This window comes from Lutra lutra, chromosome X (genome assembly GCF_902655055.1).
Source record: "Lutra lutra chromosome X, mLutLut1.2, whole genome shotgun sequence".
Lineage (NCBI taxonomy): Eukaryota > Metazoa > Chordata > Mammalia > Carnivora > Mustelidae > Lutra > Lutra lutra.
The window spans coordinates 66,894,036-66,919,008 of record NC_062296.1 but is presented as its reverse complement, the minus strand read 5'-3'; the positions used below and the strand labels follow the sequence as shown (position 1 = coordinate 66,919,008).

General features: G+C 40.0%; 1 protein-coding gene and 1 pseudogene across 1 annotated transcript; one reads left to right on the top strand and one right to left on the bottom strand.

Moving 5' to 3' along the window:
* Positions 1 to 3,743: 3,743 nt before the first annotated feature.
* On the bottom strand, positions 3,744 to 5,735 carry LOC125092224 (Kv channel-interacting protein 2-like). The gene has a single exon (XM_047716583.1). The coding sequence runs from the start codon at positions 5,733 to 5,735 to the stop codon at positions 5,058 to 5,060; it is 678 nt and encodes a 225-aa protein (XP_047572539.1). The 3' UTR covers positions 3,744 to 5,057.
* A 6,136-nt stretch (positions 5,736 to 11,871) lies between these two features.
* On the top strand, positions 11,872 to 12,478 carry LOC125091515 (MOB kinase activator 1A-like; annotated as a pseudogene).
* The last annotated feature ends 12,495 nt before the right edge of the window (positions 12,479 to 24,973 follow it).

The following is a 24,973-nucleotide window of genomic DNA, read 5'->3' as shown; positions in this document are numbered from 1 at the left end:
ATGATCCCAGGGTCCTGGGATGGAGCCCCACATAGAGCCCCACATCGGGCTCTCTGCTCAGCAGGGAGCCTGCTTCCCTTCCTCTCTGTCTGCCTGCTTCTCTGCCTACTTGTGATCTCTCTCTGTCAAATAAACAAATAACATCTTTAAAAAAAATAAATAAAAATAAAATTAGGTTGCCGCTACTCCAAGGTCACGGACAGGAGTCTAGTGCTCTCCATACTCCCACCACATTCCGCCTGGTACCAGCATGACATTTTTTTTTAAAAAGTCAGTAAATAGAATCGACTGTCTTTTTTTTCTCCTGTAACAACATAAATATATGTCTACTAACTATATATCCATATCAGCCAACTCTTGCGAGAGCCATAAGTTGACATGACCAAAATATATTACATGAGTTTCATGCTAATGAGGTTTTAGAAGCTGATAGCTTTTCTGTTTTTTTCATTTTGGTTAGTTTAATAATATGTTGACCTTTGCTTATCAGTCCATGCAGCTCATGTGTGTCACAGAATCTAATGGTAGGAAGAACATCCAACGCAAAAAAAAAAAAAAAATGAGAAGGGGGTAACACAGACCATCAAAGGAAATAAATATGAGTGTGTATTTATCACAGCAGTTTGAGGTATTCACTTATATCTTCTTGTGGCTGTCATTAGGTCAGCACGGAATTCAGTGCAAGATTTGGGATCTGGGCATTGTCCTATGTAGTCCTTGCTTACTTGCATATCAGAGCTTCTAGCACTCTCAAACAAGTTGGAGATACAAAAGATTTCAAAGATCAGCTTGTGTATACTGATGGGAAATAACTTTGTCCTCCCTTTTTAAGCATACCCATTTTTAAAATAATAGACAATCTGGAGCTATTTCCTTTACATTTCTCTACCTTTTCTCAAGCGTAAATTGAAGTGGTTGAAGCAGATTATCTGGCTTTGTAGACCAAAATAATTTAAATCAGGAAGATTTTTTCATAAATATCTGAAAAATCTCTGTTTAGGGAGAATTTTAAAGCATCCTTTTAATGGTATTTAAGCACAAACAAAGACCTTTATCCCTCCATTAAGAACAGAATGAACTTCTTATACCTTAGAAATAAGTAGACTTTTTAGGAGCTTGGATCAATGCATTTAGAAAATAACTTACTCCTCTGTATTAAAAAATTCTTAGTTTTTGGGAAAAGTTGCAGTTGCATTCCAGAATATAAGCCTTTTGCTCCATTATCTGCCAAGATTAGTGCTCTGAGGAATGATTTGTTTGTTCTCCTTTTTTTTTTTTTTAAAGATTTTATTTGTTTATTTGAAAGAGAGAGATCACAAGTAGACAGAGAGGCAGGCAGAGAGAGAGAGAGGGAAGCAGGCTCCCTGCTGAGCAGAGAGCCCGATGCGGGACTCGATCCCAGGACCCTGAGATCATGACCTGAGCTGAAGGCAGCGGCTTAACCCACTGAGCCACCCAGGCGCCCTGTTTGTTCTCCTTTTAATCAGTTGCATTAATGTTTCTGATGTGGAGAACAAAGGCAAAAACAAACAAAAACAAAAAATCTTAAACTTCCTTGCAACTCACAGCCCATCGACAAGTAATTGACAGAGGCAGTGTGATTCCTCCGGAAATCTGCCTCAACGTTAATACTTTGCTAGAGGCAAAAGGCAACCTTAGCTTGATAGTAGCCTAACCGCCAGGATCCCTGTAAGTCTTTAATATACAGACATCCTTTTGAAAACTCTCTTTACCTCTACTCCGACCCCTCAAGATATATGTTAGCAATCATCTTCCAAGCACAGGGCTCACTGATACACGAAGGATCTCACAAGTAAGGTTTTATTAGACAGTAGTAAATGACCTTTTATCCTAACAACAAGAGCTAGCCCCCCCCCCCCCCCCCCCCCCCCGCCAAGGCCCTGGTAACCTTGCTTCCAAATTCCTTGCAGACTTACGTTATCCCTAACTCCCTCCCAACATGAGAGTATGTAATCAGTCACTCCTCACAATCTCAGTGCAGCTCTTTCTGCCCGCGGGTCCTGTCCCCGTGCTTTAATAAAACCACCTTTTTTTGCACTGAAAATGTCTCAAGAATTTTTTTCTCCACCATTTCTTCACAGACCCCAACATTTCACATCAGTTTCTTTTCGATTTTTTTTTTCTAGCCAAACAGTAATTGAATGAGGTAGTCATTTATCTGCAGTTCAATCGTTGTTACCATCCTGCCTCCATGAGTTTTAAAAGTTGGATTTTTAAAATGGATTACTGAAGCAGCACTTTCTGTTTGGAAGAAGCTTACAGTGCCTGTCCCCTCCCACTAAGAACATATTTACTCTACTGTCTTAAACACTGGCTGCAGTTTTGTTTTGTTTTGTTTCCTAGTAAATACCAAGAATAGCGTGGATTGGTGAATAGCTTAACAGGCTTGACAGTAAAAGCATTATACAGCCCTTAATATGTGTTTTAATACTTATGAACTATTGTTTGTCGATCTCAGTGTCTCTCTGATTCTTTCATTTATCCATGTAAACAAATTAATCAAATTCAATGGAAAATTTGAGCAAGAAGCACTTTGATTGTCACCAATATGACAGTAGACTACATTTTAACAGTATGAAATTATCTTTTTTTAAAAGATTTGTTTATTTTAGAGAGAGAGAGAGAGAGCACACACACTGGGGGTAGAGGGGCGGAGGGAAAGGGAGAGAATCTTCAAGCTGACTGTGCACTGAGCTCAGAGCCCAGTGCAGGGCTCTATCTCATGACCCTGAGATCATGACCTGAGCTGAAATCAAGAGTCAGATGCCCAACCGACTGAGCCACCCAGGTGCCCCATGAAATTGTCTTTAAAAGCAAGAAAAAAAAAGATCTGTTTGTCAAAAGCTGATCTGTGTTTCTGTTTTTAAGTACACTCCAAGGTTCCTGATCTTCAAGGGAAAATTAGAGGGGGTTGGGGATACAAAATCTTTGATTTCATTTACCAGAGATGGTGAACATTTGTTAATCCAGCAATACTGCCAAAGTTTGAGCCTGGACTCCACACCATCCCCCTCTCCTCACCCCTTGTCCAGCCTCATAGTCCTGCCCAGATCTGACTTCCTTAGAGAGTGAGGAAAGAAGGGAGCTAGAGAGAATCTTAATATGTCCTGGAGAAGAAAACAAGTGAGTCTTTTGGTTTGGGTTTTGTCATAGATATGCAGAGTACATGCATTAACAAGCAGAGAAAAAAGCTTGGAGTCATTCTCTAATTCTTTTCTAAAGCAACTTGTTCAGCTAATTTTCACAGATGCACCTTTTTAAATCTCAAAGCAGAAAATAAATGCAGTAGTGTAAACAAGAGCTCATACTTTCGGTGTGAAAAGAATCAATGGTGATGGTGCTATTTGATTTATTGTATATGTTTCAGAACCTTTGGTTATACCTTATTCTTAAAATATTTATTGTTCTTGAGGTATACTTGACACACAATGTGACATTAGTTTCATGTGTACAACACGGTGAGTACAAGTCCATGTATTATGCTGTATTCGCTACGGGTGTAGCTACCACGTGTCCCCGTACAATGTTATTATAATGTCGTTGATTATATTCTTTATGCTGTGCTTTTCATCACTGCGACTTCTTCATTCCATGACTAAAAGCCTGTAACGTCCACTTCCCTTTACCTATTTCACCCATCCCCCTACCACTTTCCACTCTGTCAACTGCCAGTTTGTTTGTCTTTATGCATTTGTTTCTCTTTTTTTTTTTTTTTTTTTTTTTGCATAGCCATTGTGTTTTATTGGATTGGTGTATTTTTTTATTTTACAAAATATACAGAGAAGCCAAAAATGCAAAGCAGTCAACAGTGTTCTGATGGGAAAGGGAGCTCCCTCAGGGCCCTTCCCCTCAGATCCTGACTGACTGGGAGGGTGAGCTAAATGGAACGAGCAGGTTTATTAAAGGGTGGCAACATGGCAAGGGTGGTCCCTGCCTTCTAGGTGTGTACGGGGGCATCTCTGGGTAGATTGAATAAAGCAAGAGGAGACCCTAAGTAGGAATTGAGGAGGCTATGTGGGTGTTGGAACAGAGCCTGGGTAGATCAAAGATTCTAGTGAATGCCCCCTCACAGGTATGCTATGCCTGCCTCCCTCCTTCCCCCTTTCTTCTAAGGCATCCATTGGATGGTCCCTGACTCACTCCATGCCTCCCAAGTCTAGAAGAAATGGCAAATGAAAACTTAAGTTGTAGCCATCAGGGAGGATAGGCTAAAACTCTGGCAGACATCAGCTGGGACATCTCCCATCCATATTCCCCTGCTGCTGCCTCCACCCCCACAAACAGGAAGGAAGGAGAAGAAGGAATTCCAGGCATGAGCCAGACATCAGGATCCCAGGCTCTCCTGGAATACTGAGGAGAGTATGGAAATTTCTGGGGCATTTCCAAGGAGACAGAGTCTTCTGAAGGGCCTGGAACTCCTATTCTGATAGCCTGGGGTAGCAAACCTGTGGAGCTCAGAGCTATAGCCTGGCATGCCTTGAGGTGTCACTGACAATCTCCAGGCCTTTCTGAACTCTACCCCAGCCATCTATGATCTAACCACCTGGCTCAGGCCTTCTTGTCCCCCTCCTACAAGGCTCTCAAAGGCCCTGGTCTGAAAGGCCAGTCAGTGCATGGACAGAGCAGACTCTCTGAGAAGGAAATCTTAGAGGAAATGCATATGAGGTCAGGGATAGGGAAAGCACCATAGCAGGAGACATTTTGTCTAGTGTTGTAGTTTCTAAAGTGGCGATGGAAGGTGAAGAACCATTTATTTCCTATAGCAGGGGTACCCTCAGCACTGAGTGTCAGGCAGGAAGAGGGTGGGAGCTGTTGGGAGTTAGGAACACCCCACAGATACATTCTACCCATGCCCTGGCCCCTTTAGCTCCAGCAATCTGGACCACTGGACCACTGAATCCCCAGGCTCTTAGATTCCTACAGCCCCCAGGGCTGGGCTAGGATGAGGACAGACCTGGGAAGAGAAGGGCTAGTTCCACCTGCACTAGGGCTAGAATATGGTCCCCCCAGGACAACTGACCCCCTTTCCTAGGGAGCTAGATGACATTGTCAAAGAGCTGCATGGACCTCATGATGTTCTCGTCCTTTTGGCAAGACTCAATGAATTCCTCAATGGTCACCACACCATCCTTGTTCCTGTCCATCTTCTGGAAGAAGCTCTCCACATGCTCCCTTGGGGCCTCCTCTCGGAGTGCAGGATAGGTATACTTGCCCATCATGTCATAGATGGATTTCATGATATCAAGCATTTCCTCCTTGGTGATGCAGCCATCCTTGTTGAGGTCATACAAGTTAAAGGCCCAGTTTAGTCTGTCGTCTATGGTTCCCCGGAGAATCACCGACAAACCAGCCACAAAGTCCTCAAAACTGACGGAGCCATCATGGTTGGTGTCAAAGGCATTGAAGAGAAAAGTGGCATATGTGCTGGAGTCTCCTTGAGGAAAGAACTGAGAGTAAATCTGCTTGAAGTTCTCCTCATTGACAATTCCGCTGGGACACTCATTCTTGAAGCCCCGGTACAGGACCTGCAATTCCTTGCGCGTGAATCTGGTTTGCTCCTGCAGCTGCTCCAGACCCTCTGGCCGGTGACACACCGTGGACAGTTCAAACTCATCCTCCACGCTGTCTGGCGACAGCGAACCAGTCACCAGCTGGTAGAGGGATCTCGCCGCCTGCCCCAACGGGCTCCGGCACCTGCGGGGGCATCGGTTCATGGTTCTGCTCTGTTTCTCTTTTTTTGTTTGTTTTGTATTTCTAGATTCCACATATAGTGAAATCATATGGTGTTTGTCTTTCTCTGTCTGTCTTATTTTACTTAGCTTAATGCCTTCAGGTCCATCAATGCTGTCATCAATGGCAAGATCTCACTCTTTTTAATGGCTAGTTAATATTCTATATATACATATATATAGAGAGAGAATATATAGAATATATAGAGAGAATATATAGGATATATCTATATAGAGAGAATATGTTGTGTGTGTATGTATATACATACATACATACATACACACATGTATATGTACATATATACATATGTGTACATATATATATGTACATATGTACATATACATATATATATGTATATGTATATATATATATATATATATATATATATATATATATAGACACAACACCACATCTTTATCCACTTAATCTATTGATGGACATTTGAGTTGCTTCTGTATCTTGACTTTTGTAAATAATACTGCAATAAATGTAGGGATACATGTATCTCTTCAAATTAGTGTTTTTGTGTTCTTTGGGTAAATACCCAGTAGCAGATTTACTGGATCATATGGCATTTCTATTTTTAATTTTTTGAGGCACCTCCATGCTGTTTTCCACAGTGGCTGCACCAATTTACATTTCCAACAACAGTGCATAAGGGTTCCTTTTTCTCCACATCCTCACCAACACTTGTTATTTCTTGTCTTTTTCATATTAGCCATTCTTTTTTTTTTTTTTAAAGATTTTATTTATTTATTTGACAGAGAGAAATCACAAGTAAGCAGAGAGGCAGGCAGAGAGAGAGGAGGAAGCAGGCTCCCTGCTGAGCAGAAAGCCCGATGCGGGGCTCGAACCCAGGACCTGGGATCATGACCTGAGCCGAAGGCAGCGGCTTAACCCACTGAGCCACCCAGGCGCCCCCATATTAGCCATTCTGATTGGTGTAAGGTGATATCTTATTGTGGTTTTGATTTTCATTTCCCTGATAATGAGTGATGTTGAGCATCTTTTCATGTGTCTGTTGGCCATCTGTATATCTTCTTTGGAAAATGTCTATTCAGGTCCTCTGCCCATTTTTTAATTGGAGTTATTTGATTTTTGGTGTTGAGTTGTAAAAGTGTTTTATATATTTTGGATATCAACCCCTTATCAGATTCTTCATTTGCAAATATCATCTCCCATTCAGTAGGTTGCCTTTTTGTTTTGTTGCTGGTTTCCTTTGCTGTGCAGAAGCTTTTTCTTTTGGTATAGTCTCAATAGTTTATTTTTGCTTTTGTTTACCTTGCCTAAGAGACATATCTAGAAAAATACTGCTATGGCTGATGTCTAAGAAATTACTGCCTTGGTTCTCTGCAAGGAGTTTCATTGTTTCAGTTCTCACATTTCTTCAATCCATTTTGAGTTTATTTTTGTGTTTTGTGTACGAAAGTGGTCAGTTTCATTCTTTCTCATTTAGCTGTCCCAATTTTCTCAACATCATTTATTAAAAAAACTCTTTTCCCCATTGTATATGCTTGCCTCCTTTGCCATAGATTAATTGATCATATAAGTGTAGGTTTGTTTCTGGGCTATTTTGTTCCATTGATCTATGTGTCTGTTTTTGTGCCAGTACCATACTGTTTTGATTCCTATAGCTTAGTAGTATATCTTGAAATCTGGAATTGTGATACCTCCAGCTTTGTTCTTCTTTCTTAAGATTCTTTTGCTATTTGAAGTCTTTTGTGGTTCCATACAAATTTTAGAATCATTTATCCTAGTTTTGTAAAAAATGCCATTGTTATTTTGATAATGATCACATTGAACCTGTAAATTACTTTCCCTAGTATGGACATTTTAACAATATTAATTCAGACTCTTATTTCTGAGAATAGTTTAAATAACAAGACAGGTCATTTCATTTCATGATTATATGATTTTTACATGAGTTTGGACATCTATATTAAGTATCTCAAGGGATTTTTAAAAGTAGATACATTGGCTCAGTCATATTTGGGAACCAAATTAGTGACAACTCCAGTTGTCGACCATCATGTGCAAAAAATGTCCATGCAAAAATAGCAGAAACTATAGAACTTAAAAGGCTAAAGAAAATTCACAGTGACTACAGAAAGTACCCAGATGTTCAAATCTAGGGTATTATGTAGCATCAGGATAATGCAAATCATTAAACTGTCACTTTTGTATTACATTTATTATATTGCAGGTAGCTTGGTTAAGAAAACCTTTGCACATGATCACTTCTAACTCAGTGTGCCTTCTTTAGACATTTACTGCTAATCAAGTCTTTATGGGAGCAATGGCACAAATCTGTTACACTTAAGTACTTTCATCTCTTCAGTCTAGCCCACAGGCCTTAACCTAAGCAACACAGTGCCTGAAACCAGTGCCATCAAGGAATATGTCAAGATAAAAAAGCAAACTGCTATTAATATGTTGCTTTCTGCTTCCTCTGCCCTCCTTCTAGTTTTTAAAACCCCTGACCTATGGCCACGTTCCTTATCTGGTTGGCTTCCCTTTAGTCTCTTTCTTACCCCTCCAATAAAGTCTCCATACTGACTTGAGTAGTACATCTTTCCAGAACAAAGTGACCCATCATGGCTTTCTTCCTTCATTGGATTTCTGCATCTAGAAAAAAAAATCTAACTTCTCAGCTGGGCATTCAGAACCTTCCACATCTTCTCTTGACCTGCATTTTCAACTTCATCTTCTTCATACCCTGTGTTCTGGCCAAAGATAAAGTCATTGTTAAGACTAACAAAATGTTTGGGGCGCCTGGGTGGCTAAGTGGGTTAAGCCTCTGCCTTCGGCTCAGGTCATGATCTCAGGGTCCTGGGATTGAGTCCCGCATCAGCCTCTCTGCTTGGCAGGGAGCCTGCTTTCTCCTCTCTCTCTCTGCCTGCCTGTCTACCTACTTGTGATCTCTCTCTGTCAAATAAATAAATAAAATCTTAAAAAAAAAAAAGACTAACAAAATGTTCAAGTAACATCCAGGTCATAATACTGAACATTCTGTTAGTTTTAGCAATGACTTTATCTCTGGCTTTATTTGTGAGACTGTTTGGCATTGAAGACCATGGTAGATAAAGCATTTATATCCACTGTACTGTATATAGTCATTATTTATGCTAAATATTTAATGGGAGGGTCAAATGGGGGGAGCCAACATTGGCATTGTATGTAGAATTTGACATTACCCAGATGTAAAAATAATTTGTAGTACATGATTATTGAAAGTTAGTTCTTCTACCATTGTGTAGTAGGTTTTTAGCTCATTGGTCAAGAGTTCTGCCTTATTCGTTTTTAGAATACTGTCCCTCCATACCATGGCAAATAAGCCAGAGAGAGTTAGTAAAGAGTACTGACAACTATAATTTATTTATCATTTTATCATATTCAGAGCACCTTAATGTATTTTAGTCATTTAATCTTTCAAAAATCTCTGCAAGTAAGAATTTGTCTCATTTCTATAAATGAGGAATCTCAAGGTCAGAGAGCTTAAAGTGTCTTGTCTCAGATCTAACAGTCAGTAAGTGGTAGAATGAGGTTCAACGCAGATTTTCTGGCTCAAAATTGTTAATCCTACCTTGGACAAGAGAATGTAGGTGAGTGATTCTATAGTAATATCATTTGTGGTCCATCCCTAGATGCAGTCAAAATCTTGGCATATTCCGGAAATATATCTAAGCTTGAAAATATGATTGCAATGACTAGGTTTCCCCGTAAAAAACCACCTTATTTGTGTTTTAGCAATACATACATCCCCCTGAAAAATATCTATGAGTATTTTCCAAGATTCATGTAGCTTGTTCTCTGAAAGAAAGAAAAAAATTACACAAAGCTTGTTGGAAGTCCAAAATGAGGGATATGGAGTCAATGCAGGTCTTTTTGTAAATTAACTTGACATTCAAGAAAAGTTCAGGAGGAAATTTCTTTATTCTCCCTGCCCTTTTAAAAAAGAACAAAAATAAAAACAAACAAATAAAACATTTCCTCCTCTCTCTAAATACCAAAGAAGTATTTCTAAGGAGTTCCAACTTTGAAAACAGCCACCCGGGTCCTTTTGCTCTGTCTTCTCCTGTATGCAGGGCCATCTATGTCTTTGCCTTCATGATCCTTTTTTTTTTCTTTTCAAGTTTATTTATTTATTCAAGTAATCTCTACTTGGGGGTTTAGCTCATGACCCTGAGATCAAGAGTCAGGCTCCTCTGACTGAGCCAGGTAGGCCCCTGTCTTCATGACCCTTGAATTCACTGTTTCTTAAGGAGTTTTTAATATGCTGTCTTTTCTTCTGTCTCCTAAAGGGACCTAGTGAGTCATTAGATGCCCTCTGTCTCTTTTTGCCCAGTTGACTGTATTTCCCAAGTCTAAATTTGCATATATGGTTTGACAATTACAAGCCGCATTTAGGCCCACTCTCAAGTCCCTTGTTTCAAGTATGTAGATAAATGTTCTATGGATAAGGCTTTCCAGTTACTTTGATAAAAAGTGCAAAAACAGATGGCAAGTAAGTTACGTTTGGAGCAGACTGTCACAAGCCTGTGAGGAGGAAGATCAAGTGGAAATAACATATGTTTGTAAACTCTAAAGAATATATACATATACAACATTATTTTAGGGGAAAAATCAGTGATCAGGTCACCTCTACAATAGATTCTTGGACATATGTACCTTCTCCAAGCTTTAGTTTGCTCATCTGAGAATAACAGTAAATCCCATAGGATGTATGGGATCCCACATACATGGAGGATTGCCAAAATTACATGAGTCGATAGGTAGAGGTTTACCTTTTGCTTTGTAGAACTGATCGTTATTAAAGATTTAATAAACTTAGCTATTGTTATTATTTTTAAGTAGTAGTATTCTCTAGGAGATACTGTCCCATGCTCAGATGTATGACAAGATAGCCCTCTCAGGCCTACAATTCCACATTACATGACTTTATGACCTGCATTATTGCCTGCAATTTTATGAGCACAGGAAAACAACAGAAGAGACCAGAGACATGTCACAGCTCAGGCCCTGGGTCTGCCTTGTGCCATATCCTGAAGGAGAACTCCATCCTTTCATCCTCAGACACAGGCACTCTGCCCTCTTCCAGCCACACAGTGATGATCTCAGAATGGCACAGAGGCTGCCAGTGACAGCAGTCTTCCTCCTAGTTCCATGGGTCAAGAATGCTTTCCAAGTGGACAAAAGATTGGCATCAAGCTGAAGTTAATCAAAATAGTAAGACTTTGCAGGATGGCTGGAAAATGAAATAGACCTAAGTAAATAATTCATCATGAAAACTAGCAAGGAAGATTTAAGATGTCAGTCCAATTTTTTGCATGATGTAAATAATATCAATCCTTAGCATTTGGGCAGGAAATAATATAGGTAATATCACATAATTTGTCAGTTCTATCCGGCAGCAATAGAGTAAATGGAACTCTGTGACTGGTGTGGATAAGAAGAAGCCATATATATGTTTATTGGGACATAGAACCTACATATACTTAATTCTTCTTTATCAATGGGTTGAATAACAAGTTGGTAAATTAACTGCAGTAAATAATAATAATAGACTATAAATTCCTTAGACAAATCTATCACTATAAATCAGCAAACAATGCAGTACATAAGACATTATAGTTTGGAATTACAAAACAAAAAGTTAATATCAAAATGGCTCACACTGTTGACCATCTCCTGAATACCAGGTGCTGTGCAAAGTGCTTTTCATGCATCGTTGTGTCTAATCCTTGAAACATAGAGCATATTATCACGTTTTATAGTTGTTGACACTGAGGTTCTTTATAGAATTTTTTTTTCTTTCTCTTCACATAACTTGCCACAAATCATAACTATATATTTGTTGGCTTGATACCAAATTTTTGGTTGATACCAAAAATTATAATTGCAATGTAAATGAAGACTTTTCTTGTGAGAGGTAGCTGGTTGGTGAGATAGGAGAGGCAGCACAAGAATCTGCATCAAGTTTGATTCAAGCTCAGAGCAACTGTAGCCTGGGATCTACCTTCCAGAGACTGAGGACTGTCTACCCCTCCTGGCTGCCTGAGTGCTGGCTCTGAATACAGACTGTACTGGAGTTTAATGGCCTTTCTCTGGGGAGGGGAAAAGATGAGCTTCCTCTTCAGCAGCCACTATTCTAATGCATTTAAGTCAAAGAACATCCCTGAAGGAGTTCATTAGGGCGAACACTTAAAACATGCAGAAGCACTCTGGGAAGTGGGACTACTACAAGAGGAGTCAGGTTGCCAGAGGAAGAAGACCTCAATCAACAGATGACAGTTAGCAATGTAGATTTCTTCAACCAGGTTAGAACTCTGCACTGAAGCAAGCTGTCTAGTCATGTCTGCAGGTCCAAGATCTGAATATCATTGGGAAGATGCTATTAATATTAAGGCCCAGCCAAAGGTTCTGTTCCAAAATATATTGACTATTTGATGGTTTGAGTTCAGGGTTAACTTGACCATGAAATCCTTTTTCCTTTTAAGATCGGTGTTCCATTTTCCCAAAACTTTGTATCTGTGGTAAAGACTATTCTAAAGCATTTGTTCAAGGTTTATATCCATATTTCTTGCCAACACTTTGATTCTGTGATGCAGCTGCAAGGAAAGACCTGCCACAACACATCCTTTAAGTATTTTTATTTGTTCCAAAGTTCAATTTCATTGATAGGTGAAAGTTGGCACCACTAGTGGAATTCACTGAAAGATTTCTGTAACACGTTGCCCTCTTGCTTCATCTACTGCAAGAGTTACCTTATTGCCAGTCTATTAAAGACTTGAGTTATAGGTCGAAATGTGTCCTCTCCAAAAATTATATGTTGAAGTCCTAAGTACTAATACCTCAGAATGTGATTTGGAAATACTGCCCTTGCAAATGTAATCAAGAAGAGGTCATTAAGGTGGACCCTAATCCAGTATGTCTGGTGTCATAAAAAGAAAATTTGGACACAGAGATGTACACACAGGAAGAGTGCCATGTGAACATGAAGGCAGGGATCAGGGTGATGTGTCTATAAGTCATAGAGAGAGGCCTAGAATGGATCCTTTCCTCACAGTTCTTAGAAGGAACCAACCCTGCCAACGCCTTGATTTGAACTTCTAGACTCCAGAATTGTGAGATAATATATTTCTGCTTTTCTAAGCCATATAGTTTATTGTCCTCTGTTACCCTGGCAGCCCTAGCAAACTAATACAGCTGGTAATACAAACACCAGGATACAAAAACCCCATTATCTTTGTTTACTGATAAAATTGTTTCAAGGGTAGATTGGCTTTAAAGCAAGAACTTAAGAGCATAACTAACTTTAATGTACTCTAAGACCTGTTGTTTTCACAAAGTCACACTTCATTGTAATATGTGGTGACCAAACTGCACTTTATTAGTTTAGCCATTGTTTCTTTGCTGAAGAAACTGACTGAGTCTATTTCTGATGACAACATAATAGATAATGAGAATTTCTGCCAATAATTTATTAGCAAGTTTCCAAACCAAATTTCTTAGCAACACAATCACATAATCAGATAAGTTTCATTTCACTTCAATTTAGAAACTTTAAATACATTTTTAGTTGTTCTTAATATTTAGAACATTTGTATCATTTTTGTATTCTATTTTCAAGTCGGTATGGCAGTGCTTTTATAGATTAAAATCCTTCTGTGTCTGTCTGTCTGTCAATCAATCGATCTATCTATCTAAAAAAAAAACAAAACCCATGGCTGCTATTTTAACTATAATGGCATATGTGGTATAAGAACAACCAAGTTTTTTTCCCCTGAAATTCCTTTTTATCTTTTAATCTTCATTTGACATTTATCAGCATATAAATCTATCTAAATTGTTAAGAGACTGTATGTGTATATAGCAGAAATAATATCTTTAAAGGCTTCTACAGATAATCTGAAGATTTTTTTAAGTTTATGTATTTTCTTAATCATCTCTATACCCAACATGGGGCTCAAACTCAGACCCCAAGATCAGGAGTTGCACGCTCTTCTGACTGAGCCAGACAGGTATCCATAAAGATTTTTATGTTGAAATGCATCATTCAAGGTAATTTTAACATATGAAGATTTTGGTTAAAAAAATATATTCCAAAATATTATCACAAACATAGTTCTCAAAGCCACTATTTTTATTCATGTTGTAGCATGGAAGTCTGCCAATTTTATCCCAATAAAAATAAGTTAAAGGAAACCATAGTGAAAACCATGAAAAGTATACAGAATTTACAGAATGACTAGACATATAGTATGCTACCTATTATTTAATGTATATATTTATAAAATAGGAATGAGTACAATATGTTCCTTCATGTTGCTGATATTAAAAGACTAGATTGAGCCCTCATAGAGGTTTTCTTCAGTTTGACTCTTTTTGTATCAATACTCAAATTTATTTTATTTCTCTTGGGATAAAAAGGATTGTCCCCTTTAATAAAAAAACTTTTTTTTTTCATTTGGGTCCTAGGACTTAGTAAACTCCAGCTGACTGTTTAGAATATATTAAGGCACAACAAATATACTGAAAGATTTCCCAGGCAGAAGAAGCTTTAAATCCACCTAAATTCTGTATTTCAGAGCTAAGATTTTTATTGTCACTTGCTGACTTTCTTGATGGCTTTGAAGAAGTTTAGATTTGATAGTATTTTTGTTACTTATTTTTCTTATTCCACTGCACTAAAAAGAAAATCATTGTTTGAAAAAAATCTCCTTTTAATAACTCAGTTTTAATAGATTCTTAAATACATAAGGGATTTTAAAGAAAAAAAATTCATCTAGTTAAGACTGAAACCATATATCATTATTTGTGGATTTAAAGAGTGGAATATTCACTTGTGAAAAAAGAGAGAAGACCAGTGTGAAACATTTCACAATTAATCTTTAAGCTAATCCGAAGTTCTGTGTCAGCCAATCTGTAGGGTTACATTGAGCATTTATAAACAAAGCTGGTTTCTAGATACTGCCTAGAAGGTTACTGGGGTGTCAGGGTGGCAGGGTTAGTTAGTTAGCTAACTCTTGGTTTTGGCTCAGGTTGTGATCTCAGGGTCATGATCTCAGGGTCCTGACATTGAGCCCTGTGATAAGCCCATGTCAATCCCTGCATCAGGCTCTGTACTCAGTGTGGAGTCTGCTTGGGTTTCTCTCTCCCTCTCCCTCTGCCCCTCCTGCTTGTGCTCTCTCTCTCTCTCTCTCTAAAATAAAACAAACAGGGGCATCTGGGTGGCTCAGTGGGTTAAAGCCTCTGCCTTCCGCTCAGGTCATAATCCCAGGGTCCTGGGATCGAGCCCCGCATCAGGCTCTCTGCTCAGCAGGGAGCCTGCTTCCCTTCCTCTCTCTCTGCCTGCCTCTCTGCCTACTTGTGATCTCTGTCTTTCAAATAAATAAATAAAATCTTTTTAAAAATAAAATAAAATAAAACAAACAAACAAATAAAACTTTTTTAAAGATTCCAGTTAACATACAGTGTTATATTAGTACCTGTCAACTTTTTTTTTTTAAAGATTTTTGTTTATTTATTTTAGAGAGAAAGAGAGCAAGTACAAGCAGGGAAAGGGGCAGAGGGAGAAGCAGACATCCTGTTCAGCTGGGAGCCGGATGTGAGACTCTCTCCCAGGACCCTGGGATCATGACCTGAGCTGAAGGCAGATGCTTAACCGACTGAGCCACCCAGGCACTCCAGTGCCTCTCAACTTTAAATTAAACCTTGTTAGCTTCATTTTTTTTTAATTCCAGAAGGAATTAGCTTACATTATTCAACTAGGTTTCATTTTTGTATTCGTTTCTAGTATTTTTATTTTCTCAAATGGGTCCTCACTTTTCTCTATTCATTTTCAGCAACAGAAATTCTCCCTTTCCTCATAACTAGGCTTTAGACCAAATATCATCATACCCCAAAGACAGATTACTAATTAGACACAAATCACAAGTTTGTTGGTAACTTGAGACACATAATGGCCTTTATAATAATATAATAAATACTTTATCACCAGGTACACCTAAACATTAATGTTAACATTACTTATTTACATAGAAGGCCAGGGAGTCAAGGGGAGGAAGAACACTGGAAGGGGAGAGAATGGGAGAAGATGGTATCTTCTTGACTTGCCTCAAGAGCCAAATGTGATGAGTGAGAAGAAATCTGTCTGTCATGGGCAACTTGTTCCACAACCCACCCTCCCCTTCCCTCTCCAAATCAGAAGTCCTCAGTTCTCAGTGCCTATGATCTTTGCTCCTTGTACCTGATCACAGTCAAGGGGTGGAGGGTTCTTGCTCCCTTGTGCAGTCAATCATATGGTGCTTTAATCTTTGGACAATGACATTATCAAGGTTTGTTTGTTTTGTTTTGTTTTGTTTTGACAAAGAGAGATCACAAGTAGACAGAGAGGCAGGCAGAGGCAGGGGTTGAGGAGGGGAGCAGGCCCCCTGCCTGGCAGAGAGCCCCATATGGGGCTTGATCCCATGACCCTGAGATCATGACCTGAGCCCAAGGCAGAGGCTTAACCCACTGAGCCACCCAGGCGCCCCTATCATAGATTTTTATTTAAATATTTAAAATTCGGTGTGCTACAGTGTTTGTATTGGCAGCCAGATGTATCTTCTTCTTCAGAGTGTGAATAAATCTGGTGATTTTACAGGGCTGCTAGTTACCAAAGCATTTCCTCTTAGAGTTGTAGAGTCTTAGCTCAGGTCTTGCTTGTTACTCTACAGATGCTAATTCACCCTCACCATGACTTTGGTGACAACAAAAGGAAAGTGTTTCTAGTATTGCAAAGGCTACAAAAAGGATTCTAGTTGTGATTTTAGTTTTCCAAACTTTGTCAAGTTTTCCTTTTGATTCTATTGGTCTGAGTGGCAAGGTTAAAGCAGAAGGGGAGCTTCTTTAAACATAACATCACTATCTCATGAGCAGAAAAAAATCAGGCCTGAAAAGTATAAGTCCTAGAGATTTGTCATGGTACTGGTGCTGCCTCTGCCTGTCTGTGTAGAACTCTAGCCACCTGAGAAGTACTGGCCTTGACACTGCTAAATTGATTAAACAAGGCCATTAGACTGAGGTGGCTTTCATGTTGTGGCGGCCTACATAAACAAACTAAATGTAAGCCTGTAAATGCCTCAAGATTATGTAATCAAAACCAAAGGACAACCAAGCACACACAGCCAAATCATTTGCCAATCAAATCATTTCTTTGTTTCTTCACTTTCTCTGTGAAGTCTTTCTCTTGGCTCCTATTGCGGAGTGCTCCTAGCCACTTTTCATTGAGCACTGCCGGATTCAAATTGATTTTTGCTCAAATAAACTCTTAAAATTTTTTTTTAATAATATTCTCTTCAGGTATTTTTTTTAAAGATTTTATTTATTTATTCGACAGACAGAGATCACATGTAGGCAGAGAGAGAGAGAGAGAGAGGAGGAAGCAGGCTCTCCACTGAGCAGAGAGCCCGATGCGGGGCTCGATCCCAGGACCCTGAGATCATGACCTGAGCCGAAGGCAGAGGCTTTAACCCACTGAGCCACCCAGGTGCCCCCTAAACTCTTAAAATTTTTAAATGTGCCTCATCTTCTCTCTTAACAACACCAGACACTGAACACCATCAGACGGAGACATTATTTCCCCCTGAACATTCAGTTCCCTGAGTGGATGTGATTTTTGCTACTATAGAATTCTGACAAAAGGGAAAATAACTATCTTACATTTTGAATTTTACTACATTTTGCATTATATTTTGATGTAGCAGGCTGTGAAAGGCTTTCAACAGGAATAGAGATATTGCATGTGGTAGTATTGAAACACCTGCATTAAAATTTACTTGGGTTTTTTTTCTCACCAGATTCTATTCCAAGTAAGTATTCTGCAAATCCAAGTGTATTACCAGTGTGTTACACACTTGTTCTAGAACAACTTTACATATTTGGTCTACATCAAAAATAGTAAGACTTCTTTGCCATCTAAAATATATATTTTTTAATATTTTATTTATTTATTTCACAGAGATCACAGTAGGCAGAGAGTCAGGCAGAGAGAGAGAGGAGGAAGCAGGCTCCCTGCTGAGCAGAGAGCCCGATGCGGGGCTCGATCCCAGGACCCTGGGAACACGACCTGAGCTGAAGGCAGAGGCTTTAACCCACTGAGCCACCCAGGTGCCCCTAAAATATATTTTTAAAAGATTTTATTTATCTAACAGAGAGAGAGATCACAAGCAGGCAGAGCAGTAGGCAGAGAGAGAGGGAGAAGCAGGCTCCCTGCCAAGCAGAGAGCCCAATGCGGGACTCGATCTCAGGACCCCGAGATCATGACCCGAGTCTAAGGCAGAGGTTTCAACCCACTGAGCCACCCAGGTGCCCCTAAAATATTTTTAAATATTCTTTACATTAAAAATTTGTTTTATTTGTAAACCTTTAGAGAATTTGTCTATTTTTCTAAGTTAACTGCACTTTAAAAGTGTTTGGTATCTACTTTTGAAACTTCATTGGAATAAAATACATTGTAAGTAAAAAGGTTGCAATATATGATTGCTGAGAACACCGACTATTACGGATTTGCTATTGTGTGTGTTCCCCACATAACAAGAAATATTTGCTGAAGAAAGGAATGAGTCTCAGAGAATTTAGTAACTTGCCTTTGGTCACTGAAGGGGAGTAGAATTTGCCACCTCAAAATATGCCTCTTTGGCATAAATTAGTCTTGAAAAACTTTAGACACCAGAAAAGTTCTGAAAGCAGAGTAGAAGGTTACCCTTTGTGAGGGAAACTTCTATGAAGAAAATCTCCATTTGTTAAGGGTGTTTCCTTCTTTGTACCTAGAAAGAGGAGGATGACTAAATCAATGGAGAAGGCAAAGACCTAAAACAGCATAACAGGTTTACCCTTGTTTACTGTGGTTTTCCTGGTAGCCTCCCTTAACCGGCTCCCCACCCCGCAACATCTTCTTTTTTCTTAAGCTGGAGGTATTATTTAAGGTGGTGGCTCTGGCTGTTACAGGGAGTTACTCAGTTTCTCTTCCAGGTATACAGGAGGTATACATGTTCCTAAACTTCTGTTTTTCTCCAGTTAATCTTTTGTTACAGGGGGGTCTCAACTGAGAACCTAGGAGGGTACAGGGAAAATTGTCTTCCTTGCCTGTATCACTCAGCTTTGGGAAATCCTTCTTTGGGAACCATTAACTTTTGGATTCTCTCTCTCTCTTTTTTTTTAAGATTTTATTTAGGGGCACCTGGGTGGCTCAGTTGGTTAAGTGTCCACCTTTGGATCAGGTCTTGATCCCGGGGTCCTGAGATTGACGCCTGCTTCAGGCTCCCTACTCAGTGGGGAGTCTGCTTCTCCCTCTGCACCCTCTCCCCCGCCACTCATGTTTGCACATGCTCTCTCTCTTTCTGGAATAAATAAATCTTTTTTAAAAGATTTTATTTATTTAACAGGGAGAGAGAAAGCACTTGAGCACAAGGGGGTGACAGAGTGGGAGGGGCAAAGGGAAGGAACAGAAGGGGAGAAGGAGAGAGGAGGCAACCAGACTTAGCCCTAAGCAAACAGCTTGACTTGGGGCTTGATATCATAACCCTGAGATCAAGACCTGAGCCGAAATCAAGAGTTGGATGCTGCATGGACTGAGCCACCCAGGCGCCCTTTGGATCCTCTCTTTATACCATGGTGGGTCTGCTAAATATATAGATCTGGGTCAGCCATCTTATAAGTATTCAGACAGGAGAAAAAAATCAAATGAGCACATGCTGGTTCTGAAATTGTCAAGCTTCTGAATCAAGGTCAGCAGGCACATACATTCAGACTTTATGTTATGAGACAAAAATAAACTTTGTTTAAACCATTGTAAGACAGGTTTTATGTTCCTTGTAGCATAAAGTACTCCTTCTGGACTATTTCCCCAATAAGAGTCACAGCCTTTGTTCAGTTGCTCAAAAAGAGAGAAGTCTGGAACACTAGTTTTGAACAACCATATCATAGAGGTCCTATGTAGTCAGGAAAAAAGATCTGTTTCCCATGGCAGTTGGGGAACTCAAGTGCTCTTTGTTCTTGTGCTTCTAAGATCAGGAGGCAGGGAGGGAGGAAGGAAGGAACAAAGATATTTTAGAGCAAAGTTTCGGACTCAGCTGTAAAGACTGTGAGACTAGGGACTCCCAGGTCTATTCTAAAATCTCTTAATGTGACACTAGATTGACAAGTATTTAGTCAATGCAGAAGCCCTGAGGAGTATGGAGAAAAAACCATCTGAGGGAAGAAAACATAAGGGGATGCAGAATATACCTGGAGGTGAGGAATTTACTTCCAAGTTGACTGGCTGAACTGGCGCAGATGAGACAACGAAGACTAATACCATGATGCAGGTCAGCAGTAGGAAGGGGAGCAAGCAAGTTTCCCAAGGCCCCTGAGACCCACAGAGGCTTCCTAATCATTTGCCCACGCAAGGTATAGTTTCAGCATATGCACATGGCCTGGAGGACTGATGGCCCCTGGCACTGTTAACAAATTCTCAGACAGATCTTGGACGGAAAAAGTGGTGGCCGCTCCCTCCTGATCCCATCAACCTGATGAACTTCAGAATGCAGGTGGACAGTCATTTCAGCCACACGGTGATGCCGCACAGACATTTTCTAACACGTGGACCCAACAGCAGTCACTGATGAGTGGAACTCTTTGGTGCACATGATTTTGGATTCCTACCAGCTACTATACTTGTGTCATTGAACTTCGAATTTGCATCTGTGAAATGATAAGGTTATTACCAGACACTGGTTGTGATTGGTCCTGCTTCCCGTATTAACCAGAACTGGGGGTGTTCAGGGCCCCTGCTCTGTGTGTATGGTTGACAGAGTGATGATTCCATCCCACCAGCAGAGCCCACAGGTTAAGAAAGACTTCGTAAAAGTAACCTCCTGTTTTCCAGGTGAATAAACTGAGGCCCAGATGGTTACAAAGCTAAATTTGAGTGGAAACCAACAATATGCCACTACAATGTCATGCTTGTATCCTAGTGCACCCCTCCTGGTAGGAAAGGGTCCCTATGCAGTGTTTAATAAAAGCCCTCTCATAGGGGTGCCAGGATGGTGCAGTCGATTAAGCGTCCAACTCTTGGTTTCGGCTCAGGCCGTGATTTCAGGTTTGTGAAATCAAACCCCATGTTAGGCTCCGTGCTCAGTGGGGAGCCTGCTTGAGATTCTCTCTCCTTCTTCCCCTCCCCTGTCCGCTCTTGCTGCTCTTGGGAGCCCTGTAATCACCACCATTGTATAAGCTCAAGCTAGCCTGGGGTTAGCTGGATGATGAGGCCAAGTCATCCCCTACCTCACCTGACAGAAAGCTACCGGCAGCAACGAGACAAGTAAAATGAGACCTTCTAGGACTAAACAGAAAAAGGGAAGTTTAAGCTAAATCTAAGGCATGGTAAGAGTAGCCTGTAGTTTCCTTGTGTCAAGCAGTACCCAGTATCAAGCCAGGGCCTTTCACAAGGTGTATGCTCGTGTCAGACAAATAAGAGAGATCCTTCCTCAGAAGCATAATAGTTATAATTCCTATACTAAAACGTTCTGGCTCAGTCAGTTGAGCGTCTGACCTTGATTTCGGCTCAGTTTGTGGTCTCAGGGGCCTGAGATTGAGCCCCAAGTCTAGCTCCTTACTCTGTGCCGGGTGGAGAGTCTGCTTGGAATTCTCTCTCTGCCCCTCCCCCCTAAAATAAATAATTAAATCTTTATAAATAAATAAATAAACAAATAAATAAATAGTTCTGGGTAGATAACCTGTGATCAAGTGGTCACTGGCACAAAGTAATGTTTGCAATACTCCTGTAACAAAATGTATTTGGGTTTTGAATCCGTAGTAAAGTGACAACCAAAATTAACTTAAAATTGAGATTCCGTATTTATTCTTTAATAATAACATGGATCCATGCTATAAAGAGTTAAAAAATTTTAATTATGCATGAATCTAAACAATTCTTTTGTCGCAAACAGTAAGCATGCACATGTCTACAAGACAGGAGCACTCTTAAAATTAGGGCCAGGTGATAGCTTCAATGTTATCATTTGGGTGGTTCCAAGTTTTTTTAACTCTTAAAATCTTAGAAAAGAGCCCCAGGTAAAAGAGTCCTGTATTTGGCAGTATTTTAACACCTTTCTTTTTTTTTTTTTTTTTTTTTTTTTTAATTTTTTTATTTTTTTTCAGCATAACAGTATTCATTATTTTTGCACCACACCCAGTGCTCCATGCAATCCGTGCCCTCTACAATACCCACCACCTGGTGCCCCCAACCTCCCACCCCCCACCCCTTCAAAATTCTCAGATCGTTTTTCAGAGTCCATAGTCTCTCATGGTTCACCTCCCCTTCCAATTTCCCTCAACTCCCTTCTCCTCTCCATCTCCCCTTGTCCTCCATGCTATTTGTTATGCTCCACAAATAAGTGAAACCATATGATAATTGACTCTCTCTGCTTGACTTATTTCACTCAGCATAATCTCTTCCAGTCCCGTCCATGTTGCTACAAAACTTGTGGATTCATCCTTTCTTTCTTTCTTTTTTTTTTTTTTTTTTACAGCTTTATAAACATATATTTTATCCCCAGGGGTACAGGTCTGCGAATCGCCAGGTTTACACACTTCACAACACTCACCATAGCACATACCCTCCCCGATATCCATAACCCCACCCCCTCTCCCAACCTCCTCCCCCCATCAACCCTCAGTTTGTTTTGTGAGATTAAGAGTCACTTATGGTTTGTCTCCCTCCCAATCCCATCTTGTTTCATTTACTCTTCTCCTACCCCCTCGACCCCCCATGTTGCATCTCCTCTCCCTCATATCAGGGAGATCATATGATAGTTGTCTTTCTCCGATTGACTTATTTCGCTAAGCATGATACCCTCTAGTTCCATCCACGTCCTCGCAAATGGCAAGATTTCATTTCTTTTGATGGCTGCATAGTATTCCATTGTGTATATATACCACATCTTCTTTATCCATTCGTCTGTAGATGGACATCTAGGTTCTTTCCATAGTTTGGCTATTGTAGACATTGCTGCTATAAACATTCGGGTGCACGTGCCCCTTCGGATCACTACGTTTGTATCTTTAGGGTAAATACCCAGCAGTGCAATTGCAGGGTCATAGGGTAGTTCTATTTTCAACATTTTGAGGAACCTCCATGCTGTTTTCCAGAGTGGTTGCACCAGCTTGCATTCCCACCAACAGTGTAGGAGGGTTCCCCTTTCTCCGCATCCTCGCCAGCATCTATCATTTCCTGACTTGTTAATTTTAGCCATTCTGACTGGTGTGAGGTGATATCTCATGGTGGTTTTGATTTGTATTTCCCTGATGCCGAGTGATATGGAGCACTTTTTCATGTGTCTGTTGGCCATCTGGATGTCTTCTTTGCAGAAATGTCTGTTCATGTCCTCTGCCCATTTCTTGATTGGATTATTTGTTCTTTGGGTGTTGAGTTTGCTAAGTTCTTTATAGATTTTGGACACTAGCCCTTATCTGATATGTCATTTGCAAATATCTTCTCCCATTCTGTCAGTTGTCTTTTGGTTTTGTTCACTGTTTCCTTTGCTGTGCAAAAGCTTTTGATCTTGATAAAATCCCAAAAGTTCATTTTTGCCCTTGCTTCCCTTGCCTTTGGTGATGTTCCTAGGAAGATGTTGCTGCGGCTGACGTCGAAGAGGTTGCTGCCTGTGTTCTCCTCGAGGATTTTGATGGATTCCTTCCTCACATTGAGATCCTTCATCCATTTTGAGTCTATTTTCGTGTGTGGTGTAAGGAAATGATCCAATTTCATTTTTCTGCATGTGGCTGTCCCATTTTCCCAACACCATTTATTGAAGAGGCTGTCTTTGTTCCATTGGACATTCTTTCCTGCTTTGTCGAAGATGAGTTGACCATAGAGTTGAGGGTCCATTTCTGGGCTCTCTATTCTGTTCCATTGATCTATGTGTCTGTTTTTGTGCCAGTACCATGCTGTCTTGATGATGACAGCTTTGTAATAGAGCTTGAAGTCCGGAATTGTGATGCCACCGACTTTGGCTTTCTTTTTCAATATTCCTTTGGCTATTCGAGGTCTTTTCTGGTTCCATATAAATTTTAGGATTATTTGTTCCATTTCTTTGAAAAAAATGGATGGTACTTTGATAGGAATTGCATTAAATGTGTAGATTGCTTTAGGTAGCATAGACATTTTCACAATATTTATTCTTCCAATCCAGGAGCATGGAACATTTTTCCATTTCTTTGTGTCTTCCTCAATTTCTTTCATGAGTACTTTATAGTTTTCTGAGTATAGATTCTTAGTCTCTTTGGTTAGGTTTATTCCTAGGTATCTTATAGTTTTGGGTGCAATTGTAAATGGGATGGACTCCTTAATTTCTCTTTCTTCTGTCTTGTTGTTGGTGTAGAGAAATGCAACTGATTTCTGTGCATTGATTTTATATCCTGACACTTGACTGAATTCCTGTACAAGTTCTAGCAGTTTTGGAGTGGAGTCTTTTGGGTTTTCCACATAGAGTATCATATCATCTGCGAAGAGTGATAGTTTGACTTCTTCTTTGCCGATTTGGATGCCTTTAATTTCCTTTTGTTGTCTGATTGCTGAGGCTAGGACTTCTAGTACTATGTTGAATAGCAGTGGTGATAACGGACATCCCTGCCGTGTTCCTGACCTTAGCGGAAAAGCTTTCAGTTTTTCTCCATTGAGAATGATATTTGCGGTGGGTTTTTCATAGATGGCTTTCATAATATTGAGGTATGTGCCGTCTATCCCTACACTTTGAAGAGTTTTGATCAGGAAGGGATGCTGTACTTTGTCAAATGCTTTTTCAGCATCTATGGAGAGTATCATATGGTTCTTGTTCTTTCTTTTATTAATGTGTTGTATCACATTGATTGATTTGCGGATGTTGAACCAGCCTTGCAGCCCTGGAATAAATCCCACTTGGTCGTGGTGAATAATCCTTTTAACGTACTGTTGAATCCTATTGGCTAGTATTTTGGCGAGAATTTTTGCATCTGTGTTCATCAAGGATATTGGTCTGTAGTTCTCTTTTTTGTTGGGATCCTTGTCTGGTTTTGGGATCAAGGTGATGCTGGCCTCATAAAATGAGTTTGGAAGTTTTCCTTCTATTGCTATTTTTTGGAACAGTTTCAGGAGAATAGGAATTAGTTCTTCTTTAAATGTTTGGTAGAATTCCCCCGGGAAGCCGTCTGGCCCTGGGCTTTT